We start from the raw sequence: 26838 nt of genomic DNA on the forward strand, positions 1-26838 counted from the left end.
CTGAAGCTATTTCAAGCATACTATGCATTTGATTTTAAAGTTTGGACATGTCTGATTATAACCAGTGAAACAGAACATTCTGTATAACAGTGTTGCATATTAGTATTTATTTTATTTTTTTTTGGTGTGAAGAATATGAAATAACCAACATTTAGAAAATTGTCCTAGATGATAATTTGTCAAAAAAAAAAAAAAAACTTTTTGATGCTGCAACAATTCTTCATCTGTAAAAACAAAATTTAATGTGTAAATCTTTTTGCAAAAAATAACTGATGTACTTTTATTATTTACACTATTTTCAGCAACCAGATGAATCAATGGCGTTAATAAGTGGGTCTTTTTTATGCGTCTGTCGTCTTCTTCTTGCTGCTTCCATTAAGGGTATCCGTAGTGGATTTTTTTTTTGGTTGACATTTTTGATTCGGAATGTACGACATTGCCAGATGCCCTTCTTAACGCAACCTTCCCCATTTTCTTAGGCCTGGGACCCCGATGGCTGGAGATCCCTGTCAGGGACTTGAACCATGCTTTAACATGAGACAGACGGAGATTCTTACACTGTACCGATGAAGCCTCCAACTGTGCACCTATACAGAGGGGAATTTTCTTTTTGCCTATGTACACCATCCAAAATAGATTTTTTTTTTCATTTTTCCAACAAGTATCACATATGAAATTTAAACCACAAAACAAAGATGAAATAGCCCAACAGGCCTAAACATTTTTGGCCTAAACAAGGGAAATATCTGATTATTTTTGAGCAGTAGAAATGTAAACCTTAACTTTTCCAATTTAACTTGGGCCACTTTGATATTGTCCAAGCTGAGAGATGCCACTGTGATGGGCAAACATACTATCCTAATGACAACGCTCAGACTGGAATTCATTTTACTGAATCTCCTGCATCCACACACACACACACACACAGCTCTTGGCACTGAATACCATTAATAGATACAAAAAAAAATAAAAAATGTTATGCATCTGGTCATTCTCGTCCTTATTATGAACTTCTGATGAGCAATTAAAGAGAGCTTCATCGATTGCTAGTTCGCTGTTTTAGTGTTTCAGCATTATATACACTTAATACCAACCAATTTATAGCCAAAGACCTGGAAAGAGAGATTTTGCCTTATTCTTTGTGTTGCCACACCACTGCACACGTTGCGCTTACCAATCTTGGAGGATGACAGCTAATTTATGCTACATCCAGGACACAAGATCTTTTCAGACTGCTCTGTTCGGTATAAATAAGCTCAGGCTGGTGTTGCTCTTGACAGGGGTAACAGGAAAGATCTGCCAGATAGTAGGGCCAATTATGCTCTATCAGACTCCAAGACTCAGACTGCTATGACATAGCCAGTGATTAAACGCAACATCTCCTGATAATGACGCAAGATTGCCAATAAAACACCACAAGAAAAAAAATATAAAAAATTTGAGTAAGAGGTACCTACACATCATATTTGATTATGTGTGTGAGACTTTAGTGAAACAAGAGTTTAACTTTGCTAAAGAAATTAGGGGAACCGTACAGTAATAATTTCTAACTGGCAAGAAAACAACTAAATATCTAAACAGAGAACAGAATGGTACAAAAACATTACATCATTTAATGATCAGTATATTGTTTAATTGTTTATAACCGCAAAAAAATATTTAAGAGAAACATTACCCCACTTACAGCAACAGTCAAACCTCAGACAGGGATCTACTGATTTCAGAATTCCCTACAATATTATGAAACACCTGGAGATGACAGTCATATTGTTATTTTATACAGCTGCAGAAGACAGCATAATAGAGAACATGTTATATATAGATATACTTTGACAGGAGATGTCATGCACATAAAGAGAGCAAAACAAATGGGAAGTTTACCAATCAGAAAATGCTTCCCAATGAAACGCTAAATATTTAACAATATATATATTTTTATCTCTTGAGTTTTAATCCATCAATCCAGCTTCCAGAAAAGTTACTGTCTGTTTCTTTGGTATTTCTGTTAAGAAGTCAAAGTGTCGTTTCTTTCGATCCATGATAGGAAAAATCCAGGTAACGGGAAAAGCAATTTAGGAATGACACCATTTAAAAATATTTTCAGTTCTGCACCAAACCCAGAACATCTGTATGAATTCCTCTTTAATAAAGACTGATTTAAAAATGATGGGCTGCTTGATACAAAAATACTGAATAATTACCCAAGGTAAAAATACTGGTTACTTTTGTGTTATTCCTTTAATCTGGCTTAGGTAGAAAAACGCAACACACAAACATACACAGTGAGTTGTGTACAGTGCTTCGTCTTTTTTTCCTCCAATAGAACCATATCCAGGTGTTAAAAATCTGCCCAGGAAATCCAGGCATGCTGTGGATACACAGGTGTCTGATGCTTCATGTAGGACGTAATTCATATGTAACAGGACTACAGTATATACTATATGAAACACCTTTCATTAACAACTACGTCATCAAGCCATCTGCATGTTTTGTAATGAATTATAAATCAGGTTTTTTGGCGTATCCTGGAAATGCCACAAATATCGGACAATGGATATTATTATTATCATTATTATTATTATTTTAATATAAATATATTCTCAACCTAAAGGCAGCTTCAGTCCATCTGTTACATCTATGCATTTGCTACCTCCATGTGCATCAGGTCCGGTAAAGGAGTTCATCATGTCTCATGACTTCTGTCCGATATTGCTACTTCTCTTTGCCACTCTGATGGATCTTGTATCTCTCCATAAATTCTGCATGTTTCTGTCTCAGGATCTCCTGTTGCTTCTTAAATCCATTTACCCTGCATGAAACAAAACAATTCTGAACACACAAATGCTACGAATAAAATCCCATTTAATATGATGTAACCAAACACCATGGCCTGCTAAGCCTGTTAAATTAATTAACTATGCACATTTTTACATAGCTTAAATTCTTTATGCACAACGTTATGGTGCTGAATAAAAGGCAACATGCCCTTATGAGTTTATTCATTGTAACTTGAACAGCAGATGCTTTACAGAGTAATAGTTTTTTTCTTGTTATTTAAGTAACATGCATATACACTACCGCTCAACAGTTTGGGATCACTTTCTAACTTAACTTTCTTTTTACGTTGTAAAGCAATTCTGAAAGCATCCACAATATGTAATAATCTCATTTGAACAGTAAATTTTGACATGTATCTGTTACTTACGCTCTGTAAAGCCTTCATAATAGCTCTAATCCAAAGTGCTGTTTGTTAATTGGTGATTTTTAAAGCTGCTAACTTTAAAAAAAAAAAAAACTAAGAAATTTTTAAAAGATATCAACCTTTTAAAGGGTAGTGTACATTATTTATCAGGAAGGAGACATTTACGGAAAAGAAACTGAATGTGTTTTTTTTTCATTAACTCAATAACTTAGTGGAACATCTGTTTATGAAGATCATCACATTTAACTTAAACCAAACTGAAAGACAAATATGGCATTAACATTATTTAATACAAAGTGTGTTCAAGTCAAACTAGAATTTTTGATTGCGCAGAAGAACAGAACACAGTTATAAGAGTAAACGCTTCCTTTATCTCTCTATATAATCTCCTGCAACACTAATGTACTTAACCCAGCATTTCACTTGTGCTTAGATGCAATCAATATAGAAAGCTTTCTCAGTACACCAGAGCTACGATCGGGCTACCTGCTTCACGTCTTAAATCCTGGCTAAAACTATACGAGGATGTGGCAATAACTGCCAGCCAAGTTTCTGTAATGTGCAAGCGGTGTTCATAAATAATAATTGTGTGTACAGTTCCCACAGACAGATGCATTTCTTTCACCCAGTTTGGCTTTCAGAAAATAAGCCCTCAATCAGCCCTTGTAAATAAAAACTGCAACTGCTTGAAAAATGCTGGGTCAGAAAATGAATAAAACAAATGAGGACATGCTATTATTGGAAACTAATTAACTCGGAGAGGGTAAGAGTGACTCTGCTTTCTGGTTGCATTACACCATCACATGGCTCATTTTCCTAGGAGACCATGCCATTTCCTGTATTATTTCATACACAGATTGTTTACTATTAATATTATATAAATGTGCTTCATGTTCATGTGTATTGGTTTTCATACCTGGCTCTCTCTTTGGACTCATTGTAGAGTTTATTAATAACACGATCTTTTTTATCCATGAAGTCATTATGTACTTCTTCCAGCTTTCTAAAAAAAAAAAAACAATACTGATAAAAAATAAGCACTTTAGGGGGGAAAAAAAAACCACCAATTTTGTTGAAACACATTCAGATTAAATGTTTTCATAGACAATAACTGGCCACTTTAAAAGAAACACCTCTACTGTAAATCTATTAAGTTATAAAAAAAAAAATCATTCAGAATGACCAAGATTAAAGTTTCAAAGATTAAGTATTTGAGTTCCTGTAACCTTTCTGTACACTTCAACCACTTTGACCTCCCTCATCAATAAGGAGTTTCTGCCTGCAGAACTGCTGCTCACTGGATGTTTTCTGTCTTTAGCACTGTGTAAACCCTAGAGAGCGCTGAGCATAAATATCCCGACAGACCTTTTCAACAGTTTCTGAAACGTTCTGAGTGTTTCTGAGAACACGTTGATGTTTAATCTGAAGCTCTTGACCTCTGAATCTGTGTGATTTTATGTGTTGTGCTGCTGACACACGATAGGCTGATTAAATGATTTCACGAATAAGCAGTTGCTACTATGTAAATGTTATTATTGGATATTTACTGCATCTTGCAGTTTCACTTTGTTTATTGACTGCAAAAGCTAACAATTAGTGAGTTCTGTCATCTGGAATGACATCTGGACTCTTGCAACTGTTGCACTAGTTGGCATACTCTGTCTCAGCCAGACATTTTTTTTATTAACTGTAATGGCACAACTTGTCTATCAGGCATGAAGAACAATTATTCAAAATACATTTGCCTGTTAGTGATGTAATGTCAGTCTGTGAAGTTCGGTCCCACTCCAGGTGTAAAAACATTAAGCAGATTACAACAGGTATAACTAAATAAAAAACAGGAACCAGGAAACGACGGTGAACATACACTAGTGAGATTTATCTAGGCTCTGGACCAGACAAAAAAAAAGCATACTGAAACATTATCATTATATTATATCAGTGACTAATGCACAAGTGAAACATGTACAGCGATAGTAGTCAAGGTCATGAAAAATATAAACACTATACTTTACTACTTTATACATTATATAATGTCATACTAAATGAATCACTCTTGGAAATAAATTTTTATTTTCAATTCTGATTCCTTTTTTTAACAGTTCAGCTGCAGGATAAAAGCAAACGCTTTTTTTAAAACCTCCTTCTAATATCTTATGGTTTCCATAAAAATGTCCTAGCTAGGCATTTATACAGAAGATTTCCATTAAAAACAGTTTGGTCTTAAAACAGTCAGAGGTGAAGCTGTAACTCTTTAAAGTTATTTTTTTGCACAGTTTAATTTTTTAGTTTTCCATTCAGTTTTTGGAAAAAATCATCAATAAAGCTTCCTTTGTAACAGGACAACCTTTTCTGTTTTCAAGACAAGGCTGGTGAGTTAGAACAAAACAGATGTTATAACAGGAACTAACTTGTTAAATGGACGATTCACATCAATTTGACAACAATTATTGTGTCTACAAATGGATTAAAAGTATGACATGTTTGACATGTATTGAAACACAATAGAGAATGTGGGTAAAGGTGATGTTCCAGACTAATCATCTTACAATACAATTATATATGCAAAAAAATTGGAACAGCTGTATTGTAAGATGATCACTCTGGAACATCACCCCTTTACTTATTTAAAAATGTACTTACTGTTATTCATCAATAAGTCATACCGTTTTTTTGTGTCATGGTTAAGCTGTTAAGGCTCCTACTGACCACAAGAGATAGTGTGAATGACTTTGGATATTTCCCACCTGCCTCTGCACTGCATAATCGGCCAAATCTAGCAGTGGATTCTCAGCACTAGTTAGTCACTCATGACATTTAGGAATAATCGATTGCTTTTGGAATACCTCAAAAAGCTCCAAAAAAATCTATTCTTTAATAAACAATAATGCATCACACTTTCCGAATGTGATTCTCCAATATGCAAAATTCGCCTTCAACTGCTCTCTGTTTGCATCCTCTGAAGCATTAGGTCCCCTCATAACCCACTCCCCCACACATTCTCCCCCACACATATCTGCTCTAACTCTGTCAGATTGCTTGGCAAATATTTGCCCATTCTGCTCTACACATCTGTTCTAACTCTGCCAAATGTCACGCACTCCCTTCTTCCGACTAGAGACCGTGCAGGTCAGAGCAAAATTCTTTTTTCTAAATATTTTTCAGGACAGTTTACTTTACGTTTTGGAGAGTTTTATTCTAGGCAGGTTTTTTTAACTAAAAAACTGAAAAGGGGGGTGTGAACTTTTGCGCGGCCAACCTTCTTTCAACAAAATTTTAAGTCATGTTTAAGGCATGTTACAGCATTACTTGCATCACGCACATTGTATTACGTTTTGCGTTTCTCACACTACCTGAACCCAAAGTAATGAGCACAGACGCTCAGAAGCATGGCAACGACGCAGCAGCCCACAAGACGGAAATTCTTCTTCCTCTTCTTCTGCCAGCCTTCCCCGGAGTGCTCGTGAACAGTGTGGAACTGCTCCCAGTAGCGTGCATTCTCGTTCGTCTCAGCAGAACTGGGAGAGAGAAGGAGAAATACAATGGATGGACTTTTTACACAAATCTAAATCTAAACTTATAGTACCACAGTAAAAGTGTTGTGTTTTTATTATTTTTTTAAACGCAGGCAAATACAAGGAGTCCAGGTGGGATTACCCGGGGTGGTGTGCGTATCTCGAAGAGGGTCTAAAACTCTGGTCGACACCGTGATATCTCAGCCGGAGATCATACTCCTTCCTGGTGCGCTCTTTGCTTAACACTCTGTAAGCTTCATTGAGCTTAACAAACTGACTGTGGAGGCTTGGGTTAGATGGGTCACTGTCAGGGTGAAGCTAAATAAACAGAAAGCAGATGAATTAAACAAAACAAAAAAAGTACACACAAGTTTAGTTTAAACACAAAACTGACATACACTTGAGCCATATTATAAACGTGTGTAATTCTGCACAGATTCTCTATCATCTTTTCATCTACACCCTCTTTATGTACAAAATACCCCTATGTCTGGCTCAAACCTGCAGACACCGGGACTTTCTCAAAGACAAATATAAACTCATCTGTCAGCAGCGTTACACGCAAACTTCCTTCTCACATTCCCGAATTAGAGCTGGCAAGGATAACATACTAAACATCACTTAAAAAAAAAACATTAATACGTTTTTTAGTTTGATGTCCTGATTTGTTCGTAGTGCAGCTGGGAAACTGAAGCCTGCACTGCGTTCATAATGCTCATAGCAGTCACCTACTGTACGCGCTAAGCATTTCATGGATGCAGCTGCAAGACAACTGCCCTTCATGAACAGAGTATCCATTGCTTTAACTTTATCCTTACATAACAGCGGGTTTAACTCTTTGGCCTGTCGCCAAATCCTATAAATCAGAGAACATGATACGAATGTTTCAGCAAGCTACAAATCTCAATGTAGAGCCAAATTTGTATTTTTATTTTAAGTTTAATCAACCATAATTAACAAACAAAATAATGCAATGTACTGCACAATAATTTCACAACCTTAACACAAATATGGTAATGACTCTGTAATAAACACTACCAGTTAAAAGTTTGGACACATCTTTAAAATCAATGGTCTTTGCTAATTTTTATTTCGTTCTACATTGTAAAACAAAGCTGAAGGCATCCAAAATATGCAATAATCTCTTTTGATCAGTTGATATTGAGATGTGTCTGCTACTCATGTTCTGTAAAACCTTTATAAGGGCTTTAATCTGGTGATGTCAACTGGTGATTTTTAAAGCCGGTGACTCTAAATTAACTTCTCCTCTGCTGCAGAGGTAAGTTTTGATCTCGTTTTCCTGGGAAGGTCTTCATGAGAGCCAGTCTTATCATGGTGTTTGATCGGTTTTGCAAATGCACTTGACAATACTGGTTTTGCAAGAACTATTTCAGAATATTTGGCCTTCATGTCTTAAAATAAAAACTGACTTGTTGTTGTTACTTAATTACCTAATGTGGTAATTTCACAGTTTTGTTTGTCCTTAAGTCCAGACTTGTGACTGGTACTGTATGTACATATTCCTTAAGGTAGTTGTGGTTTTTGTGTGTGATAAGCTTAAACTTTCCTGTATGTACACAATATAATGCATAAGGAATAAGATACCTATAGCACTATGATGAAACAGACCCCTCTAGTGGTTTTTTAAAACTAGAGCTGCTGGATTCAAAACTAAAGCATTCATTAACTGCATTCCAGTAAAATGAAGTTAGTTCCGTTTAAAGCCAAAAACCTCTATTTCTGTTCATTGTCTCCGCATGTTAATGTGCACTGATTGCCTTCGTAATACGTGTGGTTTTCTGAACTTCTTTGCCTTTCCTGTTCATACATATGGGTTTAAACTTGTCCTTTCAGGTACTGACTAATACAACTAATAGAAATGGAAAAGTTGTGAAGGAAAACCTTTTTGGACTTGTCGAAAAATGCATTCTTTATTTGTTCCAGTGATGCGTCAGGCTTAACCCCAAGAATGTCATAGTAACTTGCGAATGACCTACAAACAGAGGAGGAGGATAAATAAGAGAAACTATTTTTCCAAACACGAAACAGAAGACATTATTCATGAAGACAAAGATTATACACTGTCTGGTTAAAAAAGAAATATTTATGTTTCAGAAGGGTCAAATTATTGGCTTGCATTAAGCAAAGACAACACTAACATTAACTGGAACTGGTCATGTCCCATCCGAGGGTTTTATTAAAACCTGAATGGATAGTGCTGAATCATCAGACCGTTATCAGAAATCATTTAAATGCTTGGTGGAGTTGTGTTGTAAAAAGTAATTGACAGAAGAAATCACAGCTATGTTTAATAATGAAAATTAAAGCAAAATGTGATGAGAACTTACAGAATTGAGATTAAACAACTGTGTGGCCATAAGGAAACCACTTGTTTATGAGATTAACAAAAAAAAAAACTCTTAAATTGGCATAAAGACTGGACTTTGGACAAAGCAATGGACAAAGGTCATGTGGTTTGATGAGTTCAGATTGACCCTATTAGGATAAAAAAGGAATCATGCATAGTGGCCACTGTACAAGCCTCTGGAGGCAGTATTATGATCTGGGGTTGCTGCAGTTTATCAGGTCTAAGCTTAGCAACATTATGTGGCAACAAAATGAAGTTAGCTGATGACCTGAATGTAATGAATGACCAGGTTATCACTGCAAGTGAGTTTTTTACCCCCCTAATGACACAGACATATTCCAGGACTAAAGTGTACTGCCTTTTCCAAATTGTAAAAAAGAATGGTTCTCTGAGTGTGAGGAATCATTTTTACCCATAAACTGGTCAACACATTGCAAACCATAAAGTCAAATAAAGCTGGAACAAAAATACTACTGTGTACAACTGTGTATTTATTCTGTTTTGGTCAGGTAATGTATTCTTGTTATGATACAGCTACTTCTTTTTTTTATTTATGTTAATCAAAAATATTAAAATACTAATAGCAAAACAATTAAAATATATCTATGTGAAATAAAAGCAAACTTATTAAAGAGTCTTTCTTAATATTCGCTCACTCACTAATTCTCAATAGCGCTTATCCTGTACAGGGTTACATGAGGCCTGGAGCCTTTCCAAAAGCACCCGGCGAGGCAGTGGGCGGGTACACCCTGGATGGGGTGCCAATCCATCGCAGGCACGAGCATGCTCAAACTCACCTGTACACTAGGGGCAATTTGGAAATGCCAAACAGTGTACTGTGCATGTCTTTGGACTGTAGAAGGAAACCGGAGTACCCTCCAAGCACGTGGACAACATAAAAACTATGCAAACACAGACCTAAAGGCAGCACTCAAACCCTTGCCCATGGAGGTGCGAGGCCAAAGTCTTTCTATGTTTCTGAAATTTCTAATTTGAAATAATATTATAGGTATACTTATCTCTTTTTATACAAAGCAAACTGCTTGAGGGTTTGGAAGACTTAATGTGAACGTGTGTTAATAATTGTTGTGCATTAAATCATCACTAATCATCAGTGACTCTTTAATAAAGCACATCAGCATGGATGACTGCTAATAAAGATAACAGCCGTGCTATTTAGACCCGTTCTCATACAAGGTTTATCAGTATATTATCAATACAGAATTTAGACGAACAAAACAAGTAGGATATAAAGTTTTAAACTAACTTTTAACACATAAATTAGGTACAAGAACACAGACTTGCCTGTGTGGAGCAGAAAGTGACATGAGGCGCTGTGAAAACTTATAGTACCACAGACAGTTGTGACAGAGCCGCAGTGGGGCTTCCAACTGCATCATGCTTACACCGCTTCTGAGAAACGTTTATTCACAGGGGAATCTACAGGGAACTGAAGAAAGCATAAAGTTCAATTATGAAAACACACATAGCAGATATGTGAGGAAATGCCAGTTTGGGTAGTTCGCAGCATTTATATGATAAGTCTACATAAGTAGTCTACAAGTCTACTTCCTGAAAGATTTGTCATCATCATCAAAATATTTTGTACAGTAGTTAGTCACATATTATGCGCTAGTAAATTCACAGTGCTGATTGATCAAAAGCTGTCTTGTTACCAGCTGTAATTCAAGCTTCAGGGTTGTGTTAATAAACAATTTGAATATATCATTAATGCTACAGTTAAACTTTTAGTAAATTGATGTGGCATAAAACTAATGCAATACTTAACAAGATCTTGTTATTAAAATATATCCAACTTCAGCGGGCTACAAGGAGCAAACCAAGTCAAACAAGGACTTATGATGAAATTTCTCTAAATGATGGTGTAAAACCGACTGACAGTTACAAAAGACTTCAACAATCGCTGTACTGTGATGAGACTCTTAGCCGCAGTAAAACATTTGAATGGCGCAAAGGTTTTAAAATAGTCTTGTAAAAGACGATCCCGGCCAAGGTGGCTCGGAGTCCAATGCAGTTGTTCTTATGAACGTTTTGAGGGTGGAATCATCATCATCATCAACAACAGAAAAAAATCCTGGAAAATCAATGGATAACAGTGGCTAGCACAGTGGTTAGCACTGAGGCCTTACACTTCCAGGGTCGAGAGTTCGAATCCTGCCTGTGCTCATGGAGTTTGCATGTTTCCCCCATGCTTGGTGGGTTTCCTCCCACAGTCTAAAGACATGCAGATTAGGTCAACTGGAGTTCCCAAATTGCCCTTAGTGTGTGCCCTACGTTGGATTGGCATCCTGTCCAGGGTGTACCCCTCCTTGTGCCCTCAGTCACTTGGGAAAGGCTCCAGGTCCCTCCTGTACCGGATAAGCATTATAGAAGATGAATGAATGAACTTGGCGAAGAGACACATTGGTCTATGGGAACTGTACATAGAGTCATTCATAAACATTTAACATTACACAAACTCGGCTGGGAGTTAGTGTAACATCCCTCGTACGGTCCTGACCTCGCTTTAAGTTATTTCCACATATTTGGACCATTAAGGGAGTTCCTGGGAGGCTAGGGTATGAGATGTGAAGAAGGCAGTCCGATCATGTCTCTGGTGAACTGAGAAAACTTTCTATGCAAGCACTAGTGAAGTGATTGGATAAGTGCATTAGTGTAGCAGGAGATTATGTGTAGCACTTATCAAAAGTACCGAATTGATTTGAACGCCTGTTGTAGTTACTAATGCTCAGTTTATTGGACAATTAGTTCCGGGGAAACTGAATAAAAATATATAAATATAGCAGTAAATTTACAAGAGTAAAACCCACCTCAGTTGCTATGGCCGTTAAAGCTCAAACCGTAAATGCTAACTAAGTTAACTCAGCTAACCTGACAGCTGTACGAGTCTGTTTGTAGCTAATTATCAGAGCAAAGTGACCAAGTTTACAGAGTTTCCCTGAGCAGCTCTACACACTAACACTACTGACAATACTGAACAACACGCAGCTCTGTGTTTGTGTGTGTGTGTGAGAGAGAGAGAGGGGAATGACTTCACCTAGCTAGTCTGTTAGCGAGCCGTAGGGAACTAGCAAGGGTGAGAGAGTGCGAAAGGTCACAATAACGAAACCTCACACACGTTACTGATTCACTATAACCTCTAGTGATTATTACCGGTTAATGAAGAGAGCAGCAGAAGTGTTACACCGCTAATCCTCAGTGTCCAACAAAGCAGTCATCCAGTCTCGCTATTTACTGCTCACTCTCTGTGTTTATCTCAGTTATCCGGTTAGTTAAAGCCTCTGAGACTAAAACTGATGGATGTTTTGCGGGTCGAGGCTGTAACTTTCCATTTATTGTTTATGATACTATACGCTGCGTCACTTCAAAATAAAAGCCCTAAGCGCGTCCTCAAATCCGCTTTCTCCTGAGGGAAAAAAGTATATAAATAAAAGAATCACTACAGTTCGCTTTTTTACCTCCTAGACAATAAACAAATCACAGATACTACACGACTTCGTTGTTGTTGTTTAATATTAATATATTTAATATTTTGGCCTCATTCAGTTATTAATTCTATTTTACTTTGTGACCTATTTTGTAAACCTTATTAATTAATTCATTCATCTTCTATACCCCTTATGTTGTACAGGGCACAAGGCGGGGGAAAACCTGGACAGGGTGCCAGTCCATCACAGGACACACACACACCACACACTACAGGCAATTTGGGATGCCTACTAACTTATCCTGTCTCTTGACTGTGGGAAGAAACCGAGGTACCCAAAGGAAACCCACCAAGCACATGGAGAACATGCAAACTCCAATGATGCAGACATCAAGGTGGGAATCGAATCCCGATCCTGGAGGTGCGAGGCAACAGTGCTAACTGCTATGCCAACTTGTCCATATGACATAAAGGAAAAAGATATGGAATCACTCACTGTTACAGAATCATTATTCATTCATAGTCTATACACTTTATCTTGTCTGCAGGGTTGTGGGGGCCTTGAGCCTATCTCTCGCAGGAGACTGAGGGCACCAGGCAGTGTACACCCTGGACAGGGTGCCAATCAGCCTAAACTGCGTGTCTTTAGACTGTGGGAGGAAACATGCAAACTCCCTCCACTCAGACCAGAGGCGGAAAACGAACCCAGACCCTGGAGGTGTGAGGCCATGGTGCTTACCACTAATCCCCAATTAACAGCACCTCAGATTAGAGGCGTTATGAAGGCTTTACAGAACAGATATCATCTCAATATCAACTATTTAAAGGAGATAATTGTTTTACAATGTAGAAAAAGAAATAAAAATCATGAAAGGTCATGTACAGCAATAAGAAGGCGTGTCCAAACTTTTGACTGGTAGTGTGAAACAGTTCGTTCTTTTAGACAACCTAGATAATAACTTTGTTCCAAATCTTAGGCATAAAATTTCAGACAACTTTTAAGACTCGTTTAATTTACGTTTTAAAACTGTACATTTAATTTGCTAGAAAGTTGAAAAATATATATTAATTTGAAAAACCCTCCTCCAAGTGTGTTTATTTCATACATTGTGCCTTGAGTTTTAGACATTTTACAGGTAACAAACGGAAAAACCTTTATTTAAAAAAAAGTCAATATACAAAATAAACATTAGTAATGTAATACGTTTTTTGTAACAGTACAAATGTAAACATGATTGTCCTAGTTTTAACATTCTAAGGCATGCAGGTCCTGTTTGGACCTGTATAGTAAATTAAAATTAAACATTGGCATCTGCTTTGGTATAAATCTCCAGGCTGCAGAACGGGACTGACCCAACTACTAGCTTGCAACAGTGCATCTGTGAAGACATTACCCAAGAGACATTAAACTGACACTGGGCCAACACTGGGGACAACAGTTGGTACAACGTTATACTGTACAGAGACAGCTAACACAGCCTGACAAATTATACCATGAGCCTACCTCGGTTTACTGCCTGGATATCCTTTTTAAAAGAGTTCACAGACTATTGTTTTACAAATTATTCCGTCAAAAAAAAAAGGCTTATAAACAACAGACAATCAACACATCTCTATACAGTACATCCATAAACGTATGTCTTTCTCTCATGTACACACACTTACTGTAATCTAACAGACCTTATCATGGTAATAAATCCCAGCTATCACTATTTAGTGAGCACGCAGGTAATGGTCTATGATGTAAGATGCCCTAAGACGCTGTTCTTCTTCATTGTTATACTGAATTGCTTCCAACAGTGGAATGCCATCCAGCCTAATAAACTCTTCAGTTGCCTGCAATAAAAAAATAAAGGAGACAGCAAAAGTGTTAAATTGGCTTGTGGACACGTGACTGCTATCAAAATATAATAAATGTAAAACAATACAACGGAAAAGATAAAACCAAATGGGGCAAGTGCAAGAGTTCAAGAGTTTTTAGTCTAAGGCAAGGTACAAGAGGCAGTGCAAGTAATTTTAAAATATAGAGGCCATTGTATAAGAATTTGAAATTTAGATCCATCCCACCCCTACCCGCTTCCCTAATTATTGTGTTTTGCTCATACACATACACACACCCAGCTGCATCCCTCATAAATTAGAATATCTTTGAAAAGTTGATTTATGTCAGTAATTCAACTAAACATTTTATAGATTATACTATATATTATTTATAGGTTATATTATATAGATAATAATATATATAAATTATATTATATAGATTTATTACACACACAGACCAATATATTTCACTTTTTTTTTCTTTTAATTTTTATGATTATGGCTTACAGCTAACGATAAACCCAAAAGTCTGTATATTAGAATATTACTGAATACCAATAAAGAATTACTGGAGCAATTTGAGGTGGAATGGAGGAGATCAGTCTGTGGCACTGCTGAGGTGTTATGGAAGCCCAGGTTGGTCTGATTGTGGCCTTGAGCTCTTCTGCGTTGTCGGGTATGGTGTCTCACATCTTCCTTTTCACAATATCCCATAGATTCCCTATGTGGTTTAGGTCGGGCGAGTTTGATGACCAATCAATCACAGGGATACCATGGTCCCTTAAATCAGGTATTAGCACTTTTGGCAGTGTGGGCAGGTGCCCAGTCCTGTTAGATACCATGTTAGAAAATGAAATAAGCATCTGCATAAAGCTGATCAGCAGCTAAAAGCATGAAATGCTCTAAAACCTTTTGGTAGACAGCTGCACTGACCATGGACCTGATAAAACACAGTGGACCAACACCAGCAGACAGTCAGACACAGACCACTGACTGTGCATACTTTACACTGGACCGCTAGCAACTTGGATTCTGTGCCTCTTCTCTCTTCCTCTAGACTCTTTCAGGAACCTGGAACCTTTGGACCTCGATTTCCAATGCAAAATTTACTTTTATCTGAAAAGAGGACTTTGGCCCACTGAGCAACTGTCCAGTCCTTTTTATCCTTAGCCCAAGTAAGATTCCTGTGATGAAGGAATGCGACAGTTGTATCCTGTGTACTGGAAACATCTGTGCGTGATGGCTCTTGAAGCACTGACTCCAGCTGCAATCCACTTTTTGTGAATCTCTCAAAAATTCTTGAAAGGGCTTCTTTCCAGAATGCTATCTACTTATGAGTTTCAGTTTTAAAAGTAATATTCAAAATTGATATTCTAATTTTTGATGCACCTGTGTGTATATAAGTTTAGCTTTTACACTGGCAAATGTTTTGCTGGTACCCATCCATCTCAATCCCCAATTGGTAACCAAGTGAAAAATAGGACTTATAGCTCTTAAAACCAAAAGCATTTTATTTGTTCAAAATAATAATAAAACTCAGGTCTCATGATTGTGCAGTATAGAGCCACATTCTTTTTTTTCAGCACAACATAGGCAATATAATGAACCGAATTTTATTTCATTTTAAACAACTATACCTACACGACTGAACAAATTTACTGTGTTGCTGGTATGGATCTGTGCCACTTGCGTTTTAAGGGTTTTAATGCACAGGGTTTAAACTATGTATTGGAGCAGATGCTATGCGTTCTGGATTCCTATTTATCATTTTACACAACTTGCTTTAATGCAAAAAAAAAAGCCAAAAACCCATAATGTTTACAGCAATATGTGTGTATCTTACCTGTGGACTACTAGCAGTAAGCAAATGCAGCACCTCCAAGCTCAGTGTTACTGTGTCCAGATTAGCCATTTTGAGGGTGGTACAAAGGACAGGAAGCAGACCTGCCCGCATCAGCTGAACACAGTATCCTGGACCATTGTGGGCAACATTACCCAGAATTCTTAGCACCTGATAACAGTGAAAAAGATGGACAGATGGTCAGTATTTGTACTCAGCAGTAGCTTGCTCTATGTTTTTACAAGGTAGGACTTTCTGGAAATGGGAAAGTTGCAAATAAAGACAACAAAAATTACGTAAGCGGTGAAATATTAAAATGGATTAAACGGTTACACTCTAATATAAGTCTGTATATGTGTGTGTCTATCTCTCTTACCATGGTATTGATTCCATTAGAAAAGGCTAAAAGCTGAAGAAGAACAGGAACTATGTTTAAGGACAGCACAGCTGAACCAAACACAGGGGAACCAGCTGCAACCAAAAGGAAAAGCGGACAGACAATGTTATTCTGAAAATGGCTGATGTAACATTTATTGAATATGTACAATGCAATTACAACTTGGGATTTGAAGTCCTAAGTGAAGATCATATTTGTTGTCTCATGATTATTTTCCTGGGGCGACATGCATCATCGTGGTATTTGCCGTTGGGACTACCTGTGAGGTTGTTGAGGACCCACAGGCTCTCCCTGCTCAAAGCGCAGTGGGAGGTTAGGTAAGTCTGACTGAACACACACAGAGCAGCTAAGAGACGGACATCCTCTACGCCCGCTGAGCATCCTGCAGCCTCACACACCCCGCTGGCCAACATATTACCCATGCAGCGCAGCAGGGGCCAGATCAGCTGCAAGGCAAAGAAAGACTCAATAGCATACGATACTAATCATGTTAATCAGCTATTTATACACTAGAAATTTGTTTACAAACGAGAGACGAGATACAATCTGCACCACTGTTTAGACGAATTTGAGTAAACACACCAATTCTACCCCGTCATCAGTGCATCCTTTAGCTACAGCCCCTCCTAGAGTTATTAGCAGGTTACTGCACTGCAAGAGGAGTCCATCTGTTAGTAAGGTGGAGATATCAGCAGTACTGCAGAAACAGAGTAACATGAATCACACAGCTGTATAAATGAAGCTATCCAACCTGGAAAGGTTCAATGTCAAGCCCAGAGAAGGAAATCATTCCACTGTATTAATTCACTGGTAACATTTAAGTATTTACCAGTGAATTAATCTAAGTAGGAAATAAAACATGTAAATGATGAATTTCTATTCTGATAAACAGACATATTGGGCATACCGTGATACTATATAATGTAAACACCAGGCACATTCAACGGCAGCTCCAATACCAAACGCCGGATCTGGAGCCAGAAGCGAAATCAAATGAGGGAGCAAACCAGAGTTCATGACAGCCCTAAAAAATATTATTATTATCATCATCATTATTATTATTATTACATACTCAAAGACATCCTAGTACTCCTAGACAAATCCTTTTTTAAGTTATGTATGGGGAAATTCTTGCTGATTATTAGGTTAAGCTGAGCAAATTAAAAACCTTTTATTACAGGAAAGGGCTTTTACATCATAAAAAGAAAGACTCAATCATGTTCCTATATGCAAATAATGATGCTTGGCTTGTTATTTACTGGGAAAGAGGCTGTAGGCATGTGGCGATGTTTCCAAAGGTTATATTAATACTGCATAATATTGAGTTCCTGAGAGAAATGTTGGCAAGCTATTCTTTTATAGTTGCACCTAATACCTCGTACATTTATGCCCCAACTGAGAGAAAAAATGCGGTTTGGGATAAACATAAACCATACTTTGACTTACAAGATATGGAGAAAAAAAATATACAGGACTGTGTATAAGGTTTTGAACCACTCCTTGTTTCTTCATTTTTCATTTAATTTTATTATGTAAATAAAATTTATAAAAATGGAAACAATATAAGAGTCTCACTGTTTTGGAAGCAAAATATGAAGAAATAAGAAGGGGTCAAGACTTTTGCACAGTACCATATTTTTGTTTTTTATTTTTCATTTCGCTTATATAAGATATACGTTTACAGAATGACTGTGTCCGGGGTATCTTTATCCTGAAGCAGTTGTGATAACGTAAAGCCCACTGCCTCAATCACCGCCAGGTTGCATCTCTGAACCTGAAGATGACAGAAGGTACACAACATACAGTCTTTCTGAAAAGGAGAAAATGTAAGTGACAGATAATCGAACCCGTTCTTGGCAGTGGTTACCTGAATGCAGTTAGCCAGAGCAGGCACAATCCCCTGGACCAGCAGCTTCTCTTTTACTATAGTATTCTCTGGCCAAAGATTTCCTAATGTGTACAGACAAAGCTCCTGTGCACACACAAAAAATACTGATGTACATACATTCTAAAATAGATATACAAGGTGAAGATTGTGAGAATGTCTTTCACCAACCGTCAGCTTGGCACTCGGGCTGGAGAGATATGTGAGTAGATAGGGGGTTGCAGACAAGCACGACTGACCCACCCCAGGGTGAGGAGAGTTGGAGAGCTCATGAAGACACCGAGCTGCCTCCAGCTGGCACTGAGCATTGTGTCCACTGAGTTGTCCAACTAGCACATACATGCTGTTCTCTAGTCTAAAAAAGAGAGAGAAATAAATTGATATTCAGTATGCATTAGGAGGACATAAATCTGCATGAAAGTCATGCCTGTAGAAATTCTGTCATTTTGAATATCAGTGTCTGTAAGCTTATCTTATGGGTAATATATTGATTTATTTAGAAAAAAGGCTTTACCTATAGACCACTAACAATAATAAGAAGAAGAATTTACAGTAGCTAGCGCCTTAAAAGATGCAAGCTCTGAAATCTTTAAAAATGTGATATTAGTCCACAAAAGGTAAATAAGGTAAAATTACACAGTTGCTTCAAACACTACTAAGTTTGTAAGTTTTTTTAATTTTTTTTATAGATATTTGCACATACAGTATGGTATAAAAGATGTGAGCCTTCCCTCTTTTTTTCACATTTTTCTCCAAAGTGTCAGACTTTTGTGTCTTTTTAATGTAGCCTTGAGGAACAGTTCTCCAGACTCAATTCTCTATTTCAGTCCCTGTTGTTGTTCTGTTCTTGGTCACCACAGTGGAATACCCAGTCCGCATTACAACTTGGCACAGATTTTTACGTCGGATGCCCTTTTTGACGCAACCCTCCCATTTTATCCGGGCTTGGGACCGGCACTGCATCCAGTGGCTGCGGTTCGGGCACTGGCTGGGAATCGAACCCGGGCCTTTCGCATGGCAGTTCCTGTACCTGAGTGGTTTCAGAGAAAATCTATTTCTTTAATTTAATCTACATTATTTTACTCAGTTAAATGTAAAGAAATGAGGGGTGGCTCAAGACTTTTGGACAGTTCTGTATGGTCAGAAAACTCACAGCTAAATCCTAAAAAAAGAATACCACTTATATTCAAACGCGTACTAGGTTCATTTATGGCACAATATCTGTGCCAGTGCTCATCAATACAACTAATGACTTTTTGTGCCATACACTGTGAATTCCATGCGTGGTAATAAACCTTATCCTGCATGTGCACACTGATTATGTCTGTGCAAATTCAATCAATCAAGGCAAGGAAAAAAATTAAGCCTACTTAGTGAAGATGAGGTGAGTTTGAGGGTCTCTTAATGCCTTTCTCAGCACTGCCAGATGAGTAGCTTTCTCTTCTCCACCATGCTGCACATTGTGTACCATCTGCCGAATCTGCATGCATACACACTCTTCATTACCATACCATGAGAATTCATTAAGATCACAACAAATCAATAGTGAATAAACTTGTTTTTAAAAAAAACTTGACTGTTTATGTTATTGTGTTCAAATATTTAAGTAGTTTACAATAGTTTACTTTCAATGTCGTGAAAGACACGGCAAATTCTCACATGGCAAATGCGAGGCTAAACCTTGTACAGCTAAAAAAAAGTTTTTGAAATGGCCTAATCAAAGTCCAGACCTCAACTAAATTGAAATGCTCTGGTGGCACCTTAAGAGAGCTGTGCATAAGCAAATGCTCAAAGATGTCAATAAACTGAAGCAATGTTGTGAAAAAGAATGAGCCAAAATTCCACCATAATGATACGAAACTGATAAAGTAATACAGGAAATGCTTACTTTAGGTTATTGCTGCTAGATCTACAAGCTATTGCATTATGGGATACTTGGTATTTCCTACATATTTTTTCCACTTTGGCTTCATTTTTGGTAAATAAATGATGACACGTTGAAAAAAAGGTATATGTTGTTCATCTGAGGTTGTACAAGGGTTAGGCAAAAAGTATCCGGACTCTGGCTTCAATACACTTTATCTATCTGTCAACAAGCTTTCGTATTTCGTCATTAAAAAATGTCTTCGCTACCTTATCAGAAGTGGATCTTTGTCATTGTAGCATGATCGAAACTATAGGGAGGATGCTTGACCACGTCAAAACAAAGTTTGTGCAGCGCGTCAACAGTGTGGGAAGAAACGTGTGGACGTGCATTGTGGCACAAGATCACAACGGCCTTGGATAGCAGTCCTCTGTGTTTAATTCTGAGTTAAGTCACCAGTAATAATTCTCTTTAAGAAACTTTTACTTTCCTTAAAGCATCGGTCCAAATTTTATCTGCAGATATACAAACACTTTGTCCATACTGCGCACAAAATCTTTCATAAATAATGGCACCAGATACCTGCTAGAGTCAGATGACCTTTATTATATATTTACACTAAAAAAATACATGACCGCACTTTGAATAAATGTGGATATCTAAATCAATCTAAATGTGATGTGAATGCAGTTACCTGATCTTGGGAAAGAGGGGCCGAGTTTGTCTGCATCAGCTCTCCCTCCTGTTCTTCTTCATTTAGCAGAAGCCTCTTACTGACCAGCTGTCTGTCTCTCCTGGCCTGTCTCAAGACTACATACAGAAAGTGAAGAGAAAATCAAGACACACACTTATAACACATATAACTCGTCATGCATACACAATCCTACAAAACCAAAAGCTCACCTTTTTCATGTTCTCTTCTCCTCTCTCTCAGTTCCTCCACATCTTTAAGAGAGACACTGGATTTGTGTCGCACTGTTTTTAGTCGCCACATTTTTTTTTTGTTGTCTTTTTTCTGTTACCACTTTTATAAACTGGAAACTTTTCATGCAGCTACATTATATGAGTATAAACTAACACGGCGCACTTTTATACACACATATCGCCAAGTCAGTCAGTCTGTTCACTGAGTGAGAAACATGTTGGTAGGACGCACCGAACTGCCGCAACCGGAAATGACGTAGGAGATTTCAAATGTAAAGTCTCAAACACATTTTGTTTGGGGGGGGGGGTTGATTTTATTTTTATTTTATTATAATATTTTATATATGTACTTTTTTCATTTTTTATAATATTATATATAATAATATATATATATATATATATATATATATAATTTTTTAATATGTATAATATCATAAAAAAAACTCAACAGCACCTTTTCTACCAAACACACTGTTTATTGTTTAATTTACAATTATAAAGTTATTTTATATATTGTTAAAGTTGTCGAAGCGCTGCAATAATCCAGGATTCAAAGGCTAGAACTTCAAGTTCACTTAGATACAGTGATACTGAGAATTTATTTAATTTTATTAGTCAATAGCTTTGTCATTTACACAGTAACATGTACAGCATTTGACCGATGCCCTTATCATGAGCTTGACTTGCTTTGCTATCCCATTATTCATCTCAGCCGTTAAGGGTTATGGGACTTACTGAAGAGCCCAACATTGGCAACTTGGTGGTGATGGGATTTGAAGACTTGGTGTGGGTATGTGGGACCTACCGATCATTAGTGCAATGTTTTACTCACTGAGCTACACTTCCTCGCTTTGAAAATAATTAAATTTTATTGAATTTTATTTATATAGCGTTTTTAACCATGGTCATTGTCTCGAAGTTTGTCTCTGTCACAAAATGAAAAGAAAAATTATGGAAGTGTGAAAATATGAGTGAGAAAAAATGTGTTTAGATAATAATGAGATCATCCCTGATGAGCAAGCCAAGGGTGTCGGCGACGGTGGTAAGAAACAACTCATTGAGATGGGAGTTAGAGTTCCTAAAGAATAGGAAGAAACCTTAAGAGGAACCAGAATAGAATAGAATAGAATAGAATAGAATAGAATAGAAGCGAAAGATGTATGTTTGTGCTCGACTTTTATATATTGATGGAAGCACAGTGGTGTAGTGGTTAGCACTGTGGCCTGCACCTCCAGGGTTAACAATTCAATTCTTGTCTCGGGTCTGTGTGCGTGGAGATTGTATTTTCTCCCCTTGTGGGTTAAAACTTGGTGGGTTTACTCTGGGTACTCCACTTTCCTCTCCCACAGTCCAAAGACATGCAGATAATTGACCTGTGTGTGTGTGTGTGTGTATGTGTGTGTGTGTGTGTGTGTGCCCTGCAATGGATTGGCACCCTGCCTTTTGCCCAAAGTCTGTGCACAAATGTATGGACACACCTTTTAATTCCATTTCTTATATATTTTGGAAAACTTTGCTTTGGAAATATTTTGTTCTACTTTCTTATAGTTAAGATATTTATTTATTTATTGCCTCTTTTCTATTTCTCATTGTTATTTCTTGTTAAAATTTTTTTTTTTTTTTTTTTTTTCCTTTTGACCTATATGTCTAAATTTTTTTGTTGTGGTTGTTTTTACCTAATTACTATATGTGTTATTTAATTTAAAATTTTTATTATCATATAAGTAGCTTGAGTGAAAAGAAAGATATTCATGGAATAAGTAAATACTGAGTAAGAGACCAATCAAAACTGTAAAGGCAGCTTCCTGATTAAAAAGCAGAAATACTATTTTAGTTTCTATTTACAGAAAACTTCAGGGGAAAAAAACAGCTTGACATCAACCCCAGGAAATTAATGAGGATACAATATGTGTGACGTGGAGCAGTGCTGTGTGAGGAATAACATCTCAATCACTCCACATGTCCTCCATCATTCTCCTGAGCGCTGGAGTAGAGTAAGCAGAAGACGAGCAGAAAGCCATGCTCGGTAAGACACATGGAGATGTGCATGGTATGTGATGTTTACAGAATTTCCTGCTGGTACTGATTAGGATTTCTCTCCTGCTCGGAATAACGGAGGACGTGGAGGAGGCAGTGAGGAGGAGAGGAGCTGGTGCTTTGCCCAGGTGAAAGGTCCGAGTGAAGTGATCACGGCTGAAGGTAAGAGGAGTCTCTAAACTCTCTTTCTGATCTCCCCTCCGTCGAGATGCTTGTCCATCCCCTAGGTTTTGTTCATTTAACTCATATTTAAAGTAAAAATGTATTAAAATTTTTATATTTATATATAAATATTTTTATATAAAGGGCTTGGCGCTTTTTTTTCATATAAATGACCATCTTTAATTTTTGCTGACTCTAGTACATTCATAATTTCAGGGATATACTGACCTGAGAACAAATTGATTTCTGATCAATCAATCATTCTAAATAAAAGCTGTTTTTAAAAATTTTTATTCAGTGCTTTGCAACGATGACCACTGTTACATTCGCTATTTAAAAAAAATTAATTGGAAAAATTGGATTGAATTGAATTCACTTTGTCAAATTATTTTTGTCAAATCTTCTTTGTAGACACACCTGCTATGGGAACATCTGTCTTTACCCATCTAAAAAAAAGTGATCCACACACAAGGGTTGATATTTGAAAAAAAATAAAAATAAAAATAATAATAATAATTTTATATACATATATAAAATAGTATTATATTATTATCTTGTTTTATTTGCAATAAAGAATTTGAGAAAGTCTTTTATTGTTTTAATGTTTAGTGTGTCAAAGTAGCATAGCTTTTTAACTGCAAATTAAATACTCTTCCTTACTCAAGCCTCTTATGCCTTGTTATCAACAGGTGAACTGATCTGTCTGTGTTAAATAACGGTCACTACCACTGCATCAAACACATGTATAATGGTGTGTTGACATCATTCTGAACAATTTACCTCGAGATGTAACGTGTGAGGGGTAATAAGATACGTGGAGTTAAGTAGTTAAGATAAGTAATGGATGCAGATATAGCTCGTTTCCAACTAACTATGACACATTTTTCTTATTTTTTTGAATAATGACAAAGCTGCCGATGTTGGGTCTCTGAGCAAGGCCCTTAATTGTCCCAATGTTCTGACCCCAGATTCCCAACTGGGATGTATGAAAAAAATAATTTCACTGTGGTGTATGATACATGTCACAATTAATTGATCTTAGTCTTATACCTGGAGCTCCTTCAGATAGGCTTTAGGCTGCCTGTGACCCTTAACTAGATCAACATTGTGAAAAACATATAAAGGATTGAATGAATTAATCACAACGCTGTAGTAAACCCACTTTGTATAATAACTCAGTTTCAACTTTATAACTTGGTTTATTTAAAGCTGATTACTATTTTAGAAACATAGCTCATTAAGCTATGCCAAATTATAGACAGTAAATTCTAGCTGGTAATCTGCAAAGTCCATATTTTCCTAACTGTGTATATCTTTATCTTTGTCAGTCTATAATTAGAAATCCTGGTGGCTCATAAATATTCATTGAGGTTTTAGTACTTCCTTTAAAAAGCCAGTCAGGGCTTCCAACAGTGAGTCAGGCAGTGAGGAAGAGTGTGTGTGTATGTGTGTGTGTGTAAGAGAGAGAGAAAGTCAACTCTTTGATATGCTGATTCTCTGGGGATGAGGGCATATGGCACCTGTTCCCGAAGCTTATACCCCTCTAACAGCACCACAGTGGTTCTTCTCACTTGTCTTCTGTTGCAGTACAAGGTTTAGGGGTCATTTGGTGAGCCTTCTGCATAGACAAAATAGCTGCTTTAGACTTCTTGGATACTGGAGGAGACCCGTGGAGATGCTCTTCTCTTTTACATTTCATTTGTATTCAGAACAATATGGGCTGTCATATTTAATGATTTTTTTATTGCTCTTTGCTCAGAAATGTAATCACAAATGCTAGTTAAGCCGCATAGGCATTTCCCCCGCTAAATAAATAAGCGTTAAGTGAAAACAAGTGAAAGCCGTTCGGATGGAAGAATACGTTCAGCTGTATTCATCATCTCCGGTTGTCTCATGCTGTGCCATTATCTGTGGTAATTATCATTTAGAGGTCCTGTTAATGCCATGAAAAAAGATGTTGCTTAAGGCACAACCATTAGGGCCTTACAGTCACCCCGCTGCTCTGTTTATTAGATCTTAAAATATATTATGTGGACTTTAAATAGGTGGATTATAAATCTGAATAAACACACATACTCACTTTGCTGATTAATGTACAGTAGCAGTTCTTTCATCAGAGGCTCTTTAGTCTCAGTACCTCCTGGGGTAACTGATTATACGGTATTAAACAATTTCAGTCCAGACCACTCAGGTTTTTACCCTTTATTTATATTACATTTTATGTATGGCTTTTAGTATGGTCATTAGCTTTACACTGAAATGATAGACTATGGTATACTGAGAGTGCACTCATTTACCAAAGATTTAATAGAAGAACTGAAGACTGGTGTGCTTGTGGTATTTGTATAGACTATTTTTTGTATATTTCTATTGGTTTATTTAAAAAATAGGACTAAACGATTTAAGAAGCTGCAACTTTTGTACTAAATGCTTAAGAATTACTCATGCAATCCCAGAAAAGGGGGAATAAAATACCTCTCCTTATTGCATAATATGGTACCTTATTACTCTAAAAAGATAGTCAAATGTACAACTCTTTACTTCTCTTTACAGAATCTTTAAATAATTATATAAATTATATAAAGTAGATAAATTATTTGCCCCTTCCTGATTTTTTTGGTTTATTTGTCACAATTAAATTATTCAGATTATAAAACTAAATTTAATATTACACAAAGATAACACAAGCAAATACAAAATGTGTTTTTAAATGAGAATTTCTTTTATTAAGAAAAAAAAGCTTTTTTCTCACAGCACTGTATTACTCATTACTCAGTAAAGATGCTCTAAATAAAAGCCTAGAATGAGACCTGAAGATTTTATATGGTTTTAATGGATCCTTAGAACAGCCATAACAGATCTTTAGAATCTGTAGTATACACACCTTGTATGATCACTTAGCTTCAACCCTATAACTTAGATTATTTAAGGGTAAGTACTATTTTGGCAGGACAGTGACTTAGCACTGTCGCCATTTTCGTTCAATTCCTGTCTCAGGTCTGTGTGCATGGAGTTTGCATGTTCTCCCCGTGCTTGGTGAGTTTCCTCCAGGTACTCCAGTTTCCTACAAAACCATGCAGGATTAAACTAATTGGCGTTCCAAAATTGCCCGTACTGTGTGAATGAGCATATGAGTGTGTGTATGTGTGTGCGCCCTGCCAAAGATTGGCACCCCATCCAGGGTGTAACTTCCACCTGCCCAGTTTAAACCCTTTTAACTTGAGCGAGAATATAAAACTTATCCACCAGAGGGCGCCATTTGCTATACTTAGTATTTGACTGGCAGAACTTTCAAGCAACTCTTATGCGTTTTACATGTAACGTCCTTTAGTAGCTACTCGGTGGTATATTCGGTGTTATAAAACGACCTTTCTC

General features: G+C 37.0%; 2 protein-coding genes across 3 annotated transcripts; both read right to left on the reverse strand.

Moving 5' to 3' along the window:
* Positions 1 to 1603: 1603 nt before the first annotated feature.
* On the reverse strand, positions 1604 to 12443 carry dnajc4 (DnaJ (Hsp40) homolog, subfamily C, member 4). Of its 2 annotated transcripts, none has more exons than XM_053505733.1 (7): positions 12260 to 12443; positions 10391 to 10535; positions 8620 to 8710; positions 6860 to 7035; positions 6556 to 6720; positions 4119 to 4205; positions 1604 to 2809 (listed from the first exon to the last, which is right to left on the reverse strand). In XM_053505733.1, the coding sequence occupies exons 2-7, from the start codon at positions 10483 to 10485 to the stop codon at positions 2713 to 2715; spliced, it is 711 nt and encodes a 236-aa protein (XP_053361708.1). In that variant the 5' UTR covers positions 10486 to 10535; positions 12260 to 12443; the 3' UTR covers positions 1604 to 2712. The 2 variants fall into 2 exon arrangements, with proteins under 2 accessions (XP_053361708.1, XP_053361709.1); XM_053505734.1 differs by lacking the exon at positions 12260 to 12443 and adding an exon at positions 11917 to 12135.
* A 1142-nt stretch (positions 12444 to 13585) lies between these two features.
* Positions 13586 to 21492, reverse strand: tmco6 (transmembrane and coiled-coil domains 6). Its single transcript, XM_053505732.1, has 12 exons — positions 21244 to 21492; positions 21035 to 21150; positions 19847 to 19956; positions 18648 to 18831; positions 18459 to 18563; positions 18274 to 18365; positions 17499 to 17615; positions 17174 to 17288; positions 16851 to 17037; positions 16571 to 16665; positions 16198 to 16365; positions 13586 to 14369 (listed from the first exon to the last, which is right to left on the reverse strand). Exons 1-12 carry the CDS (start codon positions 21332 to 21334, stop codon positions 14247 to 14249), a joined length of 1503 nt encoding a protein of 500 aa, XP_053361707.1. The 5' UTR covers positions 21335 to 21492; the 3' UTR covers positions 13586 to 14246.
* Between the last annotated feature and the right edge of the window lie 5346 nt (positions 21493 to 26838).

Source organism: Clarias gariepinus, chromosome 10, assembly GCF_024256425.1.
Source record: "Clarias gariepinus isolate MV-2021 ecotype Netherlands chromosome 10, CGAR_prim_01v2, whole genome shotgun sequence".
In the NCBI taxonomy this organism is placed as follows: domain Eukaryota; kingdom Metazoa; phylum Chordata; class Actinopteri; order Siluriformes; family Clariidae; genus Clarias; species Clarias gariepinus.

Bases quoted from the DNA above. Each gene is read 5' to 3' on its own strand.
- dnajc4 (XM_053505733.1), bottom strand. From the start codon at position 10,485: ATGATGCAGTTGGAAGCCCCACTGCGGCTCTGTCACAACTGTCTGTGG. The intron at 8,711-10,390 runs GCAAGTCTGTGT...CTCTGTTTGTAG, and splicing joins TCACTTTCTGCTCCACACAG to GTCATTCGCAAGTTACTATG. The intron at 7,036-8,619 runs GTTTTCCTTCAC...CTGTTTATTTAG, and splicing joins TTTTCGACAAGTCCAAAAAG to CTTCACCCTGACAGTGACCC.
- tmco6 (XM_053505732.1), bottom strand. From the start codon at position 21,334: ATGTGGCGACTAAAAACAGTGCGACACAAATCCAGTGTCTCTCTTAAA. The intron at 17,289-17,498 runs GTATGCCCAATA...CTGTTTCTGCAG, and splicing joins TTACATTATATAGTATCACG to TACTGCTGATATCTCCACCT. The intron at 16,366-16,570 runs GTAAGAGAGATA...CACTGTTATCAG, and splicing joins CTAATGGAATCAATACCATG to GTGCTAAGAATTCTGGGTAA.